This window comes from Perca flavescens, chromosome 20 (assembly GCF_004354835.1).
Source record: "Perca flavescens isolate YP-PL-M2 chromosome 20, PFLA_1.0, whole genome shotgun sequence".
Lineage (NCBI taxonomy): Eukaryota > Metazoa > Chordata > Actinopteri > Perciformes > Percidae > Perca > Perca flavescens.
This window is the reverse complement of record NC_041350.1, coordinates 7,313,938-7,333,482: the sequence shown is the minus strand read 5'-3', so window position 1 is coordinate 7,333,482 and position 19,545 is coordinate 7,313,938. Positions and strand designations below refer to the sequence as shown.

General features: G+C 41.1%; 1 protein-coding gene across 3 annotated transcripts in view; it reads right to left on the bottom strand.

Annotated features, from left to right (window-relative positions):
• Positions 1-19,545, bottom strand: part of rbks (ribokinase) — a 38,984-nt gene that overhangs the window by 13,444 nt on the left and 5,995 nt on the right. The window contains exons 3-8 of one of the 3 annotated variants that reach the window (XM_028565103.1): positions 15,811-15,897; positions 14,923-15,055; positions 13,853-13,916; positions 13,383-13,445; positions 12,212-12,376; positions 6,649-6,740 (exon numbers count right to left, since the gene is read on the bottom strand). In XM_028565103.1, coding sequence (XP_028420904.1) covers positions 6,649-6,740; positions 12,212-12,376; positions 13,383-13,445; positions 13,853-13,916; positions 14,923-14,934 — 396 coding nt within the window. In that variant the 5' untranslated portion in view covers positions 14,935-15,055; positions 15,811-15,897. The remainder of the gene's footprint in view (positions 1-6,648; positions 6,741-12,211; positions 12,377-13,382; positions 13,446-13,852; positions 13,917-14,922; positions 15,056-15,810; positions 15,898-19,545) is intronic. The other 2 variants (XM_028565104.1, XM_028565102.1) reach the window with 2 other exon arrangements.

Below are 19,545 nucleotides of genomic sequence, written 5' to 3'. Positions count from 1 at the left end.
CGGCTTGGCTTGCAATCCACCCCACCCTCAGCCTCAAATAAAGGTGTAGTTGTTTTTACTACTTAATGTATTCAGGCCCGTAGCCAGCCTAGTGGGAAGATAAAAAACTGGACCTTTTTGCAGTTTTTCCCTTCATTTTGTATTTAATTATGGGGTTTAAATACTTCATTTTGGTTTCATTTTATGCACTAATTTGTGCAGGATCAGCTTGTCTGCTGGTATCTTAACGAGCACGATGCACCGAAAATATTTGCTATGATGTTGTCAAATTACTTACCAAGATCAGGTACCACCTTTTTCAGTCCAAACGCACGCACGCACAAATACTTCGCTACTGTACTTAAGTAGAATTTTCACGTATGTGTACTTTACTTTGTTATTTATATTTCCGGAAACTTTTAGTTTTACTCCACTACATTTCCCCTAAGCATCTTAGTTACTACAAAATAAAATCGGAAATTTGTTACACCAGAAGAAAGCAGGTTTGGCGAATCATTGCATCATTCCAGTTGGTGACCTAACATTTGTCAAGTGGCAAAAAACAGACCACAGTCCAAAACTAGAGAAGAAGAGGAGGAAGCATAATGACTGATAGTGTCATGGAAGCACCTGGCGCAGGCCCTGCCGCCATGGTAACAGACGATGACAACCCCCGATGACAGTGGTGATTAGGGTTGGGTACTGAAACACTGATGTAAACTGTAGTAATGAGAACGAGTAAGAATTAAAATTTCGGTGCATGACCTTTTTTTTTTCAGAAGCATCGCTACACGGGACGCTACATTACCGTTAGCTAGTAGCTGGATTAAACACAATGGTTAAAATGCTGAGAGCTTACGTTCAACAGTGTAAAGTGTGACTGTATTTCCCTGTAGAGGATTCCAGCACCGGGACGTTAACAGTCTGACTGCAGCTACCATTGTATTTTGGTTCAGGCACCGGCTGATGAAGATAACGTTACACACCTTTGGCCATGAAGTTTGTTTTTTACTTTTAATACTTAAGTACATTTAATATCAGATAATTACTTTTGATACGTAAGAACCGTAAATATCAGACACTACGACTATTATGCTAAGACTTTTACTCAAGTAATATTCTTAAAGGAGACTTTAACTTCGACCAAAGTCATTTTCTGGTAAGATACTTGTACTTTTACTCAAGTATTGCTTTCAAGTACTTTATACAAAACTGGCTATGAGTGCATAAAGTTAGTTGCGTGGATTGTTGATACATTAGACGTTAGATTGTTACATGTTGCGTGCCAGTTAACACATTTACAGAAGTTTTAAGAAGATTAGGACTTCCGTTTGGCTTACATCATTTTTCTATTGGGGATTCGAATTAGCCTGGCTCCGCCCTCCTACGTACTTCCGCTCAATTTTCATTTTCCTTCAGTACTCCGTCTGGGTTTGTGGTATATTCTTGGTTTTTCTCCAGCCAAATATTTGGCGGTCCAATCAGCGAACGGAGGGAGTGGCTGAGAACGATGACGTTGAGGTCGTACGCTAGAGTTGCGGCGGAGAAAGATGCGAGCGAAGCCATTCGGTCCCTTATTACATGCAGCAAAGGGCCGCAGGTCGAAATCGAACCCGGGCCCGCTGCATCGAGGAGCATACCTCCACATATGGGTACCCGCTCCACCAACATAGTTATCCTGGTGCCCAGTTTTCTCTCCCTTCTTTACCCTACATACACACTCAATAGAAGACAGAACGGCTAGTCTTTCTCCCGGTAAATTTTGTGTTTTTCTGTTCTTTTGTTTTGTCTCCAAAACGTGTTGTTGCAAACTTGCGTGGACATTGAATGCATCCTGATGTTTTCTTGTTGCTCACTTGTCTTCTCTGTTAAGTCTATTGCATAAATTGTTTAGCACTGTATCACACTAATAAAAAAGATTATTAATATATTATACTAACACATGATATCAATAGCTGTGCAGTTTTGATGAGGAAAACATATTTCTTCATACATTTGTCCGCAAAACCACGTGTGGGGAAAAAAATGGAATTTGATTAGTGTTCCTCGTGAACTTCAAAAAATAATTAAACACGATGTGGAATTCATTTCATGGTGGACTTCCCCTTTAATTTGCTGCAGCAATTGCAGGTCTAAAATCCCTGCGCTCTATAAATACTAGCAGCATGAAAACATACAAGGATAACTAACAACAAAAATATCACAACGCTTCTATGAAAGTGAGTGTGAGGTCTTTCAGGTCTGTGGATGTGGAACCATTGAGGCGCGTGAAGGTCCTCCGGTGGACATCAAAGACTATCCCTCTCCCTTATAAAGCACTTCTGCGTAGAATGTGGGCTGTGGATCAAAGAGGGCCTGCACTTTGTCATCCTTAAGCCCCACCACCCTTCAGCTTGAGCATAGTACAGTGAGACCACACACACACACACACACACACACACACACACACACACACACACCTGTACAGAATGTGTGCCAGCTATAACCCCGCACGGTTCGCACTAGCGTTGAATAAGGGTCTGAGGATCTGATCCCCCATGCTTTTATGTTCTGTCAAAGTGAACAATGACCTTGGACAGTTCAAAAATAAACCACAGAGTGTATCGGTGCTTTTAGAGCCCGCAGCCACCCCGGTTTTGTCGGATGCCAGGAGAGAAAAAAGAGCCGTTTTGTTAGTCATCAGCTACCCACCAGGGCAGGGAATCAATCTACCTCCCTCTGTGTACAAGAATATGAGAAAGTTGAATTATGGCTCTCTCGCTGGCTCTGTGTTTGTGTGTGTGTGTGTGTGTGTGTGTGTGAGCGCTTATCTCTAACAGACTAACACACATACACATTCAAACACACACACTGCACGAAGCATACGCTGTATGGAGCTCTTGACAAGAGTGTATATGTATAGGCAGATTATCAAAGGCCAGGTGGAATTAATGTGCTGTCATTACAGTCATTTTGTACTGTATATTTATAGTTGTGAGAGTTTTTTTCACTTTTGCTTTCCACAGTGTTTAAATTTAAAACCCAAGTTTAAAAAGAAACATTCTTATGTTAAAGTATCTCTTACTGATGACAAATGTGTAATTCTCCTACCTGTAAATGAGTAACTTCATTTTATATTGGTATATTTATTATATTGGTATATTGTGTCTAATTAGTTGGCTCCTGCATCAGTTTGTCTGGACCAAAGCCTTTTACATTGCTATATTTTCTTTAAATACAGTGATTATACATTTGAATAAGTAGATCTTTATAAGCCTTATACCATAAATTGTTTGAATAGGAAAGTGGGCAGGGTAATAGAATTTTTCTTATGGAACATGAAGGGCAGTTAAAACATTTACAGTCCTTGGAGGGACAGGACACTCTCCTGGCTGAATCATCAGTACAAAAACAATGTGAAATTATATTTAAATATTAGTAGATTAAATATCCAATGTGTAGGAATTTCTCCCATCTAGCACTGAGATCATATATCGCAATCAACTGTCTCGCGCCACGCAGTTCAAAGTACGTATTACAGCTACGGTAGCCTTCACGCTTCAAAAAGCCGGTCTCTTGCTCTTTTCAATCTCCTTTTTCTTTTTCTGGGCAAAGAAGAAGACTCCTGTTCCTGAAATTTGGATTTTGAATATGTGTGGTCCTCCGTGTTTCCTTCTTCAAGCTTGCCTGTGCCGGGAAGCTACGATACCCATTAGCAGCATTAGCAGCACCTGGGAGTTTATCTTGTGACAGCAAAAACGCGAAAGGCGGAGCAGTATGTCCTGTATGTCCCTTACCGGCTAACGAATTTCAAGATGGCGCATGAATATTGAGCGTCTACCCCAGTTCATGCGAATGCAAATGTAAAATTCCAAGCCAAAAAGGAATATTTGGAATTGAAGGTGGAGGTAAATATTCAAGAAAAAGGACAAGTTTGTGAACGGGCAACACAGATTTTGATAATGAACAACTTAACGCGTTACACACTGGACCTTTAAAAAAGTTCCACAGCTCAACAGCTCAAGACTCAACGCAACAACAAAACATCCAATAACATGGCATACTGTATAACCATATTTAAAAAATAATTATATATACAGTAATTAGAGGAATTCTTTCCCAAAAAAAATCAAGGCACACAAATGTGATATTAATACTTTATAATACTATATCTTGGCTACATGATTAAAAACAAGACCAACAGTTATTCAACTCACTCGACCTCCTGAGACAAGCCAATACTTTCAGCAGCTGTGTCAATCATGCATGTGATCGTTTGTCCAACAACATCCGGCTCTCCTGTTACACCTGTAACAACTCAATGGATGGACACGGAGTCAAATATCATAGTAACATATGTACTTATAGAAATTTAAGATCTATATAGTGTAGATTTTCTTTAAACAATATACAACATGTAAGTGGAAGAAGGAAAGCAGAAAATAAACATAATAAAGTAAGTCAAACTGATGGTGTTGAAATTATAAAATTTTTCAATGATTTTTTTTTGTACTTTAACAAAGCAGCGTCTCTTGACTTTTGGGACTTTTTTTTTTTTTTTTTGTGTATTGAGTATTGTGCCTACCTGTGCATAAGAAGCAGCTGATTTGTGTTTCATTACTGATAGTAAGTAGCGCTTCCCCCGTTTTTTTATTGCAATTTTACAAGTCTAATAACATCAAGCTACTCCGGTACAGTAGCAATAGTAATTGTAAGTAACTATTTACTGAGTTTTTGAGCTTTAAACTTTTAATCAATGATGAATGCTGCTTAAAAGAGTTGTTTAACATAAAAAGTACAATTGTCCTCTTTTCATTTTTAAATCGCATTGCATCTAAAAGTGCCTGTTGACTGTTAGTCAAGATACTGTATGTGAAGCACATAAAAAGAAATCTTAATTCACCTTTACCTGTCCCTGCTTGGGATCATTTAGTGCCCTTTCCACCCCTGCATACTGCCTCATATATAACATGACTGTACCTCCATGACCTGACCAAAAAAAAAAAAAGATAAGACATGTTGCGCTTTCGTCAACTCTCCCTTTCATGTCCCCACACCTGGCTACAGCTTCTCTCCGCGCTGCATCACCACATCCAATAGAGACTTCAAGACAAACTCACATCCACTTTATCCCCGAGGGGGTGGCTGACTCAGCCAAAGAGCACATCTGCCTTGTTGTTTTTACTACGATTCCCATCTAATCCTGCCCCCCGACACTCATCTGTCATCACCTGACAGTCGAGACACGAGGTGCCATGACACTAGTTTCTACCGTAAAAGGATGGAGAGGTACTGATTTCCCTCTTCATACCAGAGGGGTTTACACGTATTGCTGAAGGCTACAGTGGGGTTATTGATGTGCTGGCAGGGGTCATGACCCAGGAGACACAGTTGAATCACTGTGAAAAGGTGTGTGTGTGTGTGTGTGTGTGTGTGTGGGCGCTCACAACATCTCAAACCTCTGATCTTTTCCTTTCACAGAGAATATGAGAAGAAATATTTCAACCTACCTGACTCAGGTCTGCACTTCCAAAGTTACTGTTTAACCGGTTGGTTTAACAAGTGTTGACACATTCAAACAGCAGCTTGGGTTGATTTTACCAATCGTGACTTAATCAGGGTTTCTGCAGGTTTTACCAAGTCAAATTTAAGACTTTTTATGACTTTTTTAAGACCCTTAATGAATGGAATTTAAGACCTATATCGCAACATAAAAGTAAAACAAAATAGAGAGTCACAAAAGTATATGCAAAGTAAATAAGTGTATTCAAATTGAATTAAAGCGACACAGAGTAATAATAATCTGTACATAATATACAGCAAATTATATTAAAAACGGAATAAAAAAAACAAAAACATTTCAATGTGCGTTACAGGTAGCGTTACTTGGATGTAGGAAAATAAAGACCTTTTAATATTATTTTAAAACACAATACTTTTTTTCTAGTCTTTCCAAAACCAAAATTACCAGCGCAAAGTTCAAGGAGTGGAATAAACAGTTTGTTCCGCTCCATTGTAAGCTGCAAAAGTTAGCATGTCTGGCTAACTAGCTAACTACCTACAGTAACCACATTTTACTTCCAAGGCCAAGGAGGAACTAAGTATATTAGTTTGAATACAAATTACATAAAAGCCACCATGCATGACCAGCACATTCACTGTGTAGTATTACCCCACTACAGTGAAATCCACTCTTGAATGTCATCAAAGTTTAAGCTAAAAAAATGGGTCAGCTGGAATCATTAAAAGTCAGCCGGAGATGAAATTTTCAAGCAACTCAAGGAGCTAATGTTAGCTTAATTACCTAGCTAGCTACACTGATTAAACCAGATAGTGACATTTCAGCTAGCTTAAAATGCAAAGCCTGCTTTTGTGTACCTCTGTGTGAAATTGGGAACCCATTTCCTTACAAAAATGACTATGAATTTTGATAGTAAATCTACCACAAATATCACTGTAAACTGCATGTGTGCGGTGCGAGAACAGAAAGCTGGTCAATTCAGTAACCACGATTTTGATGTGCAGGACTGGTCTCAGTTTCCTCTCCACTTGTTATGTGAGTTTATAGATGTGTGAGAAGGCAGAGTTATTGTGTGAAGAAGCCTAAATGCTGCTGTGATAAATACCGTGAGGTGTGTGCGTGTGTGTGTGTGTGTGTGTGTGTGTGTGTGTGTGCGTGAGATTCATCACCTCAGACTCATTACAGCAAAACACATCTGAGGCTCTGTAGAAATCTTTATCCAAGTCAGGAATGGCCGGCGCTGGGTTGAATATTGTCTTCACTGTAACAAAAAAACAGGCATATTATTGACCACAGTGTTAAACATTATAATCTATAGGTCACTCAGGATAGCATGCAATCATTATACAGGGTTAAAAAAAAAATAACATTGTTCCCAGTTATTCCCAGTTAAAGGGATACATGGACACATTTTACAATTGTGTGATGTTTCTTTTCCATTTGCTAGGCTTCACTGTCAAGGTCTGACATTACCTTAATTAAACTTTCAATGGGAACAAAGGCTAGCGGGCTACCAGCGGGAATTGCTCTCGCAGGCAAAGCTCAAGTGGATAAGTTTCTATAAAAAGGCACCTTTTGAACGATTAAATTAGCATTCCCTGGAAAAGAACACTGGAGAAAAAAAGAAAACGTTGGTGGAAACACATCCTGCAGCTTTTTGTGGGGCGCTGGAACCCCTGCAGTTATAGGATAGTGTGTGTGTGTGTGTGTGTGTGTGTGTGTGTGTCTGTGTGTGTGTGTGTCAACATGACGCTTATAACCCTTTATAGTATGTGTGTCTGTGTGTGGGTGAGACGAGTTGTGACCCTTTCTCTATGTTCAGGAGCACAAGAGGGTGAGGTGAGAGAGAGAGAGAGAGAGAGCAAGAGTGTTTGTCAGAAGTAATCCTCTGTACGTGTTGCACATCACTGTCTTATGCATATTCATGAGCAGAGAGCATTAATGCATCTAATACCATGATTTCTGTGTATGTGTGAGGATAAGCCCAGCTTGACGAAGCGATTAATTCTGATATCTCTGTGTACAAAATAAAGCTTCATGCAAGTGTGTGTGTGTGTGTTTGTGAGTGAAATATATGTTCAGCGTTGGTGACATCAAAGTCTGTTGTGCAAAAGTGTGTGCCTAGTTGCTGTGTGGCTGTGTGTGTGTGTGTGTGTGTGTGTGTGTGTGTGTGTGTGTGTGTTTGCGTGGGCACATAAGAGAGCAGCTGCGTGGGTTTGTGCAGGGCTTTGGCCACCTGGCGCTTTGAGGTGGATGCTGGGCTGCTCGCTAGAAAAAGTGGAAATAACGTCTCTCTCTCTCTTTCAACACACTCATACAGTAGACTGTATGTATACCCACATGAGCCAAGGCCATGTCACCAAAACGTGACACAAGGCTCTTTCCGAGTCCTCTTCTTCTCTCTCTCTCTCTCTCCCTCTCTCTGTCAACCGAATTGCTCCTCGGTTTCCATCACTTTGGTTTCCAAGACGAGTGCGAGATCTCTGAGTTGTGATGCCTCAGTTTTGCATAAAAGGAGGGATATCTGTCTCCCCCTTCGCCTGTTGTCAGCACTCCTCTTTCACTACAAATGGATCCTTAAAGAATAAGGCTGGCGTTCGTCTAGTTATTTGTTTGTTAACGGTTAACAAAAGCCATGACAAGAGCCAAGACGTTAGTCCGTCTCACAAAGTTTTCCAACTTCCCTACCCTGTCTCAGTTCCACACCCATCGGTTCCTACTGAAGAAGTAAAACCTTTTAAGGAAATAATCACAAACATTTTTGTGACCTTTTCTGAATTTGTATTCAGTATGTAAGCGGTGCACTGTACAGCTTTATAACAACACACATAAAACATCATCGAGGTGCTCAGATTCATCAAATTTGGAACATTTAGAGCTCTGTGGCAATTGAGAAGACTCAATCTTGCTGATGAGGACTGTGTGATACACTCCAGAACAGCAGAATAGACCCGGAAGTGAGATTTTTGAGGGTTTGTCAACCTCAAATATAGATTTTCTTTTCATTTGAAGGTTCAGCAAATTCCTCTACCAGCTAGGCACTGTTGTTTTTAGGAAGTTGCATTTATTTGGTACTATTTTCAGCTGCGTATTAACACGTTTGGTGCTCAACTTTTCAGCAGCAGGGCTGTGTATGTGGGATTGATTTAAAATGAACTGCAGTGCGAGTGTTCATGCAGGAACGTGTCACCCAGTGCAACATTGTGGCTCGTTGATGCGTTTTTAATAGTTTTTGGACAACAATGGAGCTCTATGGCCCTTGTTAGTAGGTTTTGGTCTTCTCCTGGGATCTTTTGATATGAGAAATATACGATTAGCTCAGCTTCAGAGTCTATATCGTTTGGAAGTTCAATTTAGTGAAGACCCCTTTTAAGCTATCTTTTCTCCTTGGTCTGTCTAAGAGTGCCTGAAGGATGTTTCTTTTCTGTGACCATTTTGTTCTCCTTTGCACAGCTGTACTGTGGACTGAAACAAAAAAAAAATTATTGCATGGGTCCATATATTTACACTATTATAAATATCCCTCCCTGATTTTTACAACTCACTCCCTCTCTTCCTATCAGAAGAGGAATCTGCAGTTTTTCCACCCTCCCCTCGTCACATTTTTCCAATGTTCTTCAGAAGCTCGTGCACATCGAACATGTGATGCAAATTAAGCACAACAATGGGACGTGCCGACTACGGAAGCCTGACGGTGCTACTAATTGGAATAATTGTCATAGGAGTATTTCGGCTGCATTAACAGACAACCATCAGTCAGTTAGTGAAGCACGAACCACATAATGTATGCCATGTAAACAGGATAAATAAAGTAAAACTGAATCATGTAAAAGGCACACTCATGCTGTACTCAGACTATTGTTAATAATAATATTATTTGAAGCCGGGGACAGAACACTATCGGCTCCCTTATTTTCCATCTGTGGCGCGATCACAGTGTTTGCGTCAAGCGTGTCACTTCGGCTCTGATGTCAAATGCATAGGCCCAACGCTCATGAAGTATACATACAATGAGACAGCTGAGGATGGAAGCCTATCAGTATGCACGCAGGAGCAGCTTGTGTGAAATCCCTAATACAGTAATGCATGAAGGGATTTGCCTCTCTGATGCAACGAGCTCCTACTGTGGACGTCACATTAACCTGTGTGTCGGTCTCAGGTTGCTTTGTTTTGCTCTCCAGGTGTTAGTCCAACCACACAAACCACTCCAGCACACGCACACGCACGCACACACACACACACACACACGCACACGCACACACACAGCTGCTGAGACAGATGTGGTAATCCTGGGATGTGTGCATACTGAGTCACGTCTGGCAGGAGAATGTGTGCGTGCGTGTGTGTGTGTGTGTGTGTGTGTGTGTGTGTGTGTGTCATGACTCTGGGCTTTTTTTGCACAGAGGTTCAAAGTCTGGTCGCACATGTGCTGGAAGAGCAGCCAGAACAGTTCAGAAAGTACAGAAATACAGCAGTTTGTTGCTGTGGTTGATTTAAGATGAAAGGTGGATGACAAACAAGGGCAGAGGGAAAACAGGGCAAGAAAGCGATCCCTCACACACTTTTACATGCATGCACACAAACACACTCACACACACAAAACAAATGAGTCATCAGTGAGTATGTGAAAGGGCTTTAAGAGGCTCTAATTGCATCTGGTGTGAAATATAAAAGCGGCTTCTTGCTCGAACAAGGAAGAGGGGGAGGAAGACGGAAGAGTCAAACTACACAACTCCTACTATTTCCTCAGTTCTTACGATTTCATTTTAATTCCATTACCTTCTCAATATTAAATGGTAGATGGCAAAAAAGTATGCGTACACATATGTATAGCTCTTAAAGAATTGCACACAAGCAGAACAAACTCTTCCTGTTAGGTTAAGTGTTTCCGAGAACTGGCATGCACAGTACGTGTGGCTCGATGGTGACATTTGCGTAATTTGAGCGCCGCTTCACCCCCGCGGTATTAAATCCTCGCCGCCAAACCCATTAACACCCATTCTCTCCAGAGAACTCTCATTTGCGCGGAGCTCTGGTGCGGCGGCATCGAGGTAGCATCTTTGCCAAGCGTCTTCGCTCGCCTTGCCACATGCAGAGCCTAATCCCATGGTACGGCAGACACTGTGAGGAGGAGGGGAGGAGGGGGGGGGTCTGGGAAAAAGGGTGGCGCTCGGCGAGGCCATCTGGGTGTCCCATCTGCAACACGGTTATGGCTGCGACTCTTTCGTTCTGGCAGCCTGCAGCGAGCGATTACCAGCGACAGGCCCTGATGACAGGGGCGAGAGGCTCCCCAGGCGTCGCGAATGACGCGGAGGCCCGCTAATAATAGGACGCTGTTGAAGATGATGAGCTCAGTAACCTGGTTATCACCAATAAGGTGGAGGGAGGAAGGGGACAGAGGGAGGTGGCAGTCTAAAATTATGCAGGGCAACAAGTATCCTGTTGTGTGTACAGCTATAGAATGTGAGCAGCAGGGATTCGTCAAACAAAAATTTAATTTATCCACTTCTTGCACTTCACTTGATACAGTGATATGAGTCCGTGGAAATGTGGAATATGAACAGAACATGCACATGACTGATTCAGACAGATCCTCTTGCGCTCTACTGTATTATTCTGTGGTTTGAGAAGCTTCAATGGGCATTTTGTTACTTTCTTGGACACGGTTTCTTCCTCTGTCACTACTAGGATCCATTGTAACACCATGCATACACATCGACCACAGCCCTCATTCTCATTTAGGAGCCAACATTTTATAGTCCCTATCAAGCCAACACGGGGTGAGTGTTTCGAAAGAAAGACTTGGTTGTCGTATTACTTTAAGGTAGAATGTGATCTAAATGTAAAAAAACTGAACAAAAACAAAATGTTATGATGCAATTTATGGTTTGTTTACAGATAAAGAAGAAGCAATTATGATCAAAAAAAAAATCTAAAAATTACCTGTAACTTCTATGGTCAAACAAAGGAGTAAGTGAGCCTTGAGAGACCATGGTTATCACAGTTGGTGAAAAATAAACACAGTTAACCCTTGTGTTGTCCTCGGGTCAAACTTGGACCCATTTTCAAAGATTTTGATAACAGAAATATGGGTTTCTTTCAACCAAATTGCCCAAATATAACAACGGATGTGTGGTTGTACCATAACATTTTAACAAATTAATAATTATTTCCATTGAATTTTGGGTGTGTTGGTGTTATTACATTTTTATAACATTTGAAAAAATAATTTAAATGGTTTCAAAACAGTATCCTGAAACTAAACTTTGAAATTCTATGAGCCCCTCAACATCCTCAGATCTTTACTATTTGTCCAAATAATTCATAATTTCTGCTTTTTTTTAAACTAAAACATTTAAGTATAATGTCATATAAATTAGGTTTATTGACCATGAATTTTAAAAAAGTGTCGGAAAATGTTACAACTTTTTAAAAAGCATCAGAAGCATCGAAAAAGGGGTCAAAAACGAAGAAAAAAAAGTGTTCAAATTTTTTTTGACCCAGAAGGACAACAACTTCTTGGTTGACAGGAAGACAACACAAGGGTTAATAGAATGCAAATGTAACCCCTGTTCTGTATTATATAAGAGTGACATTATTATACTTTTTCAAACTCTCATCTTCTATACTTTTTAAGAATACATAATTTTCTCTCTGATTTCAGAGGAATCTGCACATGTGCTGTGGACACACCATCATCACATACTGTACAGTACTCTGACACTGACTGACCTTTGTTCTCCTGAGCCATGCGTAGTGCCTGCAAGGATGTCTGCGGGCTGACCTCTAGCTGGCACACCAGAACTTTTGCATGACTGATGGCTGGAAGAGCTTTCTGCAGCTCCTCACTGCCCAGCAGCATGTTGGCACCAGCCACGATCACAATTGCATTCTCACCTGGACACCAAAAGAGACGTGTAAGGATACAACAGCCACTTTATGATGACTTTGAGAATCCATGAAACCTCTCTAGTCCATAAATAGGGATGCATTGGGGATATGTGATGTAAGAAACTGTGGTGACTCACTGTACATTATATTTTTTCACATTTTTTACATGTATACACTATGTCAGAAGGGCAATATACCAAATGGCATTTGGCGTGAAAATATGTACAGTGTCAAAGCGGGTGTCAATAGTCTAGTTCCATCAAAATTGTCATGCTTTATTAACACTTGAAGCGTGTACTCAATTTGTCATCACATTGTAACCTTCAAAATACTTTAAATAAGCCCAAGTTTAAACACAGAAACCCTAATGTTTTGATATGCATTGGTCTGTTTTTCTTCTTCTTGAGCATTTCTTTTCATCACTTTAGGAAATAGCTGAACACATTTGAATGAATTGACCTTTTCACTCTGATGCAAAATGACATGTGCGCATTGTTTTATGGGTGACACTTTCTGAATTGCAATCTAGCAATTAACCCCTTTCAGTCAGACCTCTTTCTTCTTCCAAAAACACTTCACTGTAAATGACGTCTGCGGATGTACTTCTTGACTATGTTAAATGGTAAAAAAGGGATCCACATCCAAGAGGGCACCCACATATCATGGGAGTTCACCTGACTGTTTTTGCTACATGACAGTAATTGTTCTCCATGTGGATTCTCAGTGTGGCGTGTGTGTGTGTGTGTGTGTGTGTGTGTGTGTGTGTGTGTTTGTGTGTGTGTGCGTGTTTTTGTATCCGGTGACTATGGTCACTTGAACAGTGGTGAGTCGATGGCTGAACTAAATGCATGGGCATACAGTGTGTGTGTGTGTGTCTTTGCTTTTGTGTAGAAGTGAGAAAGAGTGTGCCGGTAGCACACATGCAATTTTGGTTGTGCATTTATGAGGCCATTTCTACAACTCAAAGCTTGTTGAACAGAGCAGAGTGCTGGCTTGTGGCAAAAGCGTTTACCTGCATCGTTGACAATGATGGAGGCAGCTCCTGTGGCTGCGTCAGAGGTCTGCCCTACAAAGTCTGAGACAGAGAGGAATGCGAAAGGTGCAAAACACAAGGTTGAAAGCATTTCTTTCATCAAACACTTCTCTGAAAAACCCAAAATGTCACCATAGTAACCACTACTAATTGCTTAGAACGCATTTGGCTCAATTTTGTGGCTAAAAAGAGCCAGCCCACAAACATCTGGAGTCTGATATGCACACTGAGCCCATCTTTTAAAAAGCAACTTGTATCCAAGTGGTTTAACAACCATTGGCCATACCAATAGAGAAACCTTCCAGTATATCCAAAAGCCTTGAGTAACTAAAAATAAATGACAAGAAGGATTGCTCTAAATGTGAACTTTTTGACACGCAACATGGAAATGGCAACCAATATGGCATGTACAGTAATGCAAAAAAATGTAATGCAAAAAAAGACAGTACCTGTGTGTACACCGTGGTCCTTGAAATTCCGAATGTAATTGTCTCCAAAGAAGTCTTTACCAACCTAGAAAAGATTGAAGGCAAAACGATTACAACAAAGAGAGTGTCAGCGGGGTCAGACTTGGTTAGCGGCAACTTTTGAAAAGTGGTATACTCAAACCTCAGTTGGGTTGGATTTTCGTGTGCCCTGCCAGCATACTGGCATGGTGCCGCCGCCGAAAATGTGCAAAAACGAACACACAAAGTCAACAAACGCACACGCGCAAACACACGGCCAGCTGCGCCAAGCCTTGAAGACACGTTAACCCCGCCTTCACGCCTCTTCATGCCCACCTCGCTTTCGTTTTCTTTCCCTCCTTCCCCTCTTTCCCTGAACCGCATAGGGATGTCCACATCTGTAGCTACTTTGGGTTGTAGAAGGGGTCCCCACCTTGCCCCGAGGCGCCTACTTCGAACCCACGCTTTCCAAAAAAACGTGCCAAAACTCGGGCACTTCTAGCTGCCTTGGATAATGGGTTGGGCTGGTATTGGCTGCTTGGCCCCATTCTCTGTGAAGAGCGGCCTTTCGTCTTGGATGTTTTTGACAAGCCCGGATGTCTATTTTTGGGTTCTCCCCATGCCCGGAGAGCTCCTCCCGCACTGGGTTGTTATCGATCGGGCCTCTTTGTTCTGACAGAGGTGGCGCTTCGGTGCTTTAGTGCTCAGGTTGAAAGGCCACACTGAGCTTACTGATTGGAGACTCTGGGTTGTATGGTATGGGAATAGGCTTGTTTGAAGCCACGCAAGCGTGGGTGGGCGTATGCATGCGGCATAGTATTGATCAAGAGAAAATGAGGCATGGAGAGTTGATGCGGTGAAATGACTTAACTGTGAACGAAGCTATAAGGTTTTTTCGGAGTTGTTAACTAGTTGGTGGATTATGGTAGCTGATTATTTGTCCTGAGTAAGACGTAGATGAGCCAAACATTGGACAGGCAAAAGAACTTGATCATGCTAGGATCAAAACTGACACTGTGAACAGCCTCTACAGCACAGCAGAAGCGTATGCAAACGGATTTTGAGTGTTATACCTTGCAGACCATAGCGGTTTTGGCCCCCAGTCTTGCAGCCTGTATGCACTGGTTGGCCCCTTTCCCTCCAAAGCCAATGAAGAACTTGTGACCATGGATGGTTTCCCCGGCTTTGGGTAGCCTTGGTGCCTGGCTGAGGGAAAAAATAAGGAAATGAGCACAATTTTATGGACACATTCACATTCAAAATAACCTCACTGAATTTGGAGGATGAAAAGTTAGGAATCAGAAATGGTTTACTGCAAAGTATGTTTGCACATACAATGAATATACAAGGAATTTGAATTGGTAATGATTTGGTGCATAACAATGAACAATATGAAAAATATGAACATTTACAAAGGAGTCAAAGGAGTTCTGCTTTTCTTCTTCCACCTCAAAAGTTTTGAAATGCTTCATCAAACATTGAAAAAAACTTAGTTTTATTTGGCACTGTGAGTTCTTTGTTGAAACCAAGGGATAAGGGAAGATGTCAAAATGTGAAGATAACCCTACAGGGCTGAATCTTTTCCTGGTAAAGCTATGTATTTATCACTGGAAAATATGCAAAAACACACAAAAATTTGGTTTCTGGGTAGTCTTGGGGTTATATCTTTTGGTCTTGCAATCATTACACACACACACACACACACACACACACACACACACACACACACACACACACACACACACACACACCAGTTTCCATACTTAAACACAACAGCAGTAATAAAACACAGACAGAACATGGAGTTTGCAATTGCCTCATCGCTCTAAAAAGCACTATTTAACCAAGACATTTAGTCAGATATGCCTATGCAAGTGCCTTCACATTTACAAATGATGCAACCAGTAAAACCCATAGATGTCTCAACTTGACACTGTCCGCACCAGTAATGCCTGACTCACCAGGGTTGGGTAAAGTCCTGCCTATCCCCTCAAGTTTGATATGCCACAGGTGGGTGCCCTCAGGAGGAGCTGTCTGTTCCCTGATTCCTCCAATCACGGGAGTCAGAGTGGGTGGTGAGTAACATGGGGGAGAGACAACAGACAGCTTCATACTGTACGTCAGGATGCTGTGGTCTGGCCCCGGGCCCGCACTGCCCAGGGCCAAGGGGTTTGCGGATGGCAAAATGTTGTCATAAACTTGTTTTTCACCCTGTTGTTGCTCTTTTTATATATGTGTGTGTGTGTGTGTGTGTGTGTTTGTGTGTGTGTTTGTGGCAGGTGTGCTATTACAGTAAGCTCACTCAATCCCAGGATTTCCAGTAACTGAGACGCTGGTGGCAAACACTGGAGGTTGCTATAAATGCTGCTGTTTTTGCACCGGCGTGTGAAAACACTAAAATGCCCAAAGCTATAACAGGATGTAGGGTCAGTGAGACTAAAATGTGGTGAGAAGGATACGGAACAAAGGTTGAACACATACACACACACACACACACACACACACACACACACACACACACACACACACACACACACAATTCTACTTATAATATTGATAAAACGCTGGAATATGCTACTGATGCAAGTTTAATACATTTTATTACTTTCCTTTGTTATTATCTGTGGTTACAGCTCTGTAGTGCCTTCACATGGACTCCAATCTACACATTTGGGAGAGAATCTTTTATAATGGTAACTAACTACTTCCATGTAATTAAGAAAGTGATCTTGCTCAATGCATGTCTATCATAAAGAAAAAAAAAGAGTTTGATCACACTGTCATATCTTTATGGTAAATATGACTACCGCTAGTAGCCGGTTAGCTTAGCACAAAGACTGGAAACAGCTAGCCTGGCCCTGTCCAAAAGTAACAAAGCCAGCACCTCTTAAAGTGATTAACACATTATACATTTGATCAAACTCCAGGAAGACTGGACAAGAAGTGGTTTGACAAATAACCATATTTGTGCTAAGCTAAGCTAACTGGCTGCTGGCGGTGGTTTCTACTCTAGCTTACACATATGAGAGTGGTATTTATTTTCTCAACAAACTCTTGGAAGGAAAGCAAATGGACAAATTTCCTAGAATGTACCTTTGGGCTCTGTACTGTTTGATTAGTTGGTGTTTGGCCTCCCTGAAATCACTGGGCTATGTTGGTCATTGTTACATATACAACTTCTATGTCTCCTATCTTACATTTGAGGAATTTAAACAAATGTTTGAGTAGAGGGTCAGATCTGAAATATGCCAGTGTTGCTTAGAATATTTCTGTACGCTTAAAATGTAGCTGGAGCCCGGAGACAGTTAAGCCTGAGCTAAGCTAAGACTGAAAACAACAGCTAGCCTGGCCTACCAACACCTCTTAGCAATTACCAAAATACATCCTGTTCGTTTAATGCATAAACAAACAGAAATGTGAAAAAACTATGCTAAGATAAGCTAATTGTGGCTGTAGTTCAACACTCGACAATGCATACATCTTCTCATACAACGATCAGCAAGACAGCAACTAAGCGTATTACCTAAAATGTCAAACTATTCTTTCTTTTTATGATGTGTTTTTTTTTTTTTGAATTTAAACCTACAGTAGTAGCCTATTGAATAATACTTCACGGGGCACATGCGACTATTTTCTGTTAGGATTGTCCTCTTAATGACAAACTTCTTAAGTTGTTTGGCTGAAGAAGATGATGACAACCATTTGTGGTGGATAGTTCTACTTAATGTAGTAGTTTATTCTAATTCCCCTGCTTTTCTTTACTTCTTTCTTTAGTGGAGTGCATGATGCTAGTAAACTGACTGACAGGAAGGCTTTTTGTCAGGTGTAGATGCTGAAAGGATTCTCCTGTAAGACGAAGCATCTGTGTCCATCATACCCAGGTCACTAACGCGTTATTATGGATCCCACGCAACTTCTAGGCAAGTCCCGCGCTACGAAGCAGCCCGATCAGTTGGGGTTAGGCATTGACCTTGAGTAGTTAAGGTTAAGATAGCCGAAATCGGGTTATGTTACCTTGCGTAAGCATGGACACCTGGCCAATAGTGGCATGTGAATGCTATTGAAGGGCTGGTCTTGCCTTGAAGTTGCGTGGGTTCCGTAATAACGCGTCACTAACCAATGTTCTGCATTCCTATTTTATAAAAGTTCCCAGGAAACTGATATGTTATGTTTCATATTTGATCTTTACATTGTGATAAATAATAAACACAATCTTTGTAGAAAAGAATAATAATTCAACATAGCATTTGGCTGACAGCCACCTAAAGCCGGATTACTGACAAGTAAGATAAACAGATTTCCAAATTCTTAAATAAACCCACCCACGCCTCTCCATGCCCAGAGATACATTTGGCTATTGTTGTCTGTGGTGAGTGCACCAAACAAACAGGGCAGTTATGTGCTAAAGTGCAACCTCAGTGCATTTTCTCCCATGGAACCAAAAGGCCAAAGCAGGTGTTCAGTGACGTGAAGTGTTTGCTTTGAGGCTGGCGCTCATTTCCCTCTCCTCTGTCTCTATTAAACAATTCCTCAGCTGTTGGTGAGCAACAGGGGGAAGGAGACTTGGACAAAAACAAATTGAAATGCTGTTTTCCAAAGTTTGAACTAGAGCTTGTATTTCCAGTCCCAAACCCAACCTCCACAGTGAACTTACCACTTGCAAAATAAGATCCACGGAGCTCAAGCTTTTGCTTGTATTAATCAAAATGTCAAGTAATTACTGAATGATCAGTACTACTACATGGTTGTACTAAACATAGAAGCCATTTTAATTACCTTAATAACCTTCAGCTAATGTTGTGCCTCAGACAAGAAGCTTTTCAAGCCTATGCACCACTGAGAGGAGACATTTTGGTTCTCATCTTGTTTAATTTCCCTTGTCCACAAAGGTCCCTTTAGTGGAAGTTTCAGTACATCAGGACAAGGTGAAGGGACTTAACAATAAACAGGTTGGGAAAAGACAGCATACTTTACATGGACACGGTAAGCTGCTTTGCTAACAAGAGGTGCAGTGTTGAAGTAGGACGCGGGCGTTTATTTTTGTGTGGTCAGACCATTTGTTTTTATTCAGTCCGTGGTCAGAAACGACCTATAACTGTGGATATAATAAGCCACTTATCAACCTATTCTGTGTCTGAAATTTTTCATGTTTACATAAAAGGTCAGCAGGCAGATCTTTTAACACATACTGTAAATATAAAGCAATGGAGAATATTTGAAAAATGAGTTTAAAATTTGAGTAGCTTTTTTAAGACTTAAGGAGAAAACACCTGTTAACACTGTGTGTCCACGGAGTTACAAAAAAAACGCACAAGGAAGGGTTGGGTGAGAATTACGAATCAGTAGATTTTTTCTTTAAAATTATTAAACGATTAGTCAGTTATCAAAATTGTCGATTTTCTGCCTATCGACTTACCGACTAATTCCCTAATTGTCAGTAATCACAATAAAAACATTAGATCAATGGTGTGTTTACTATACTTTGGGAGAAACAATCCTGTGGCATATTGTGAATCTGCTCTATAATTTAGAGCAGGTGATAAGTGTGTCCACTCAGTAAACTGAGGCAGTAGGGGGCACTATATGGCTTTGACAATGGGTTAAAAGCCTGAGAGGCTCTGCTGCTCCTCCTCTTTGTGCACCGCAGATAGTAGACATCCAACATAACCTTTTACTACCAAACAACATTCTGTAAA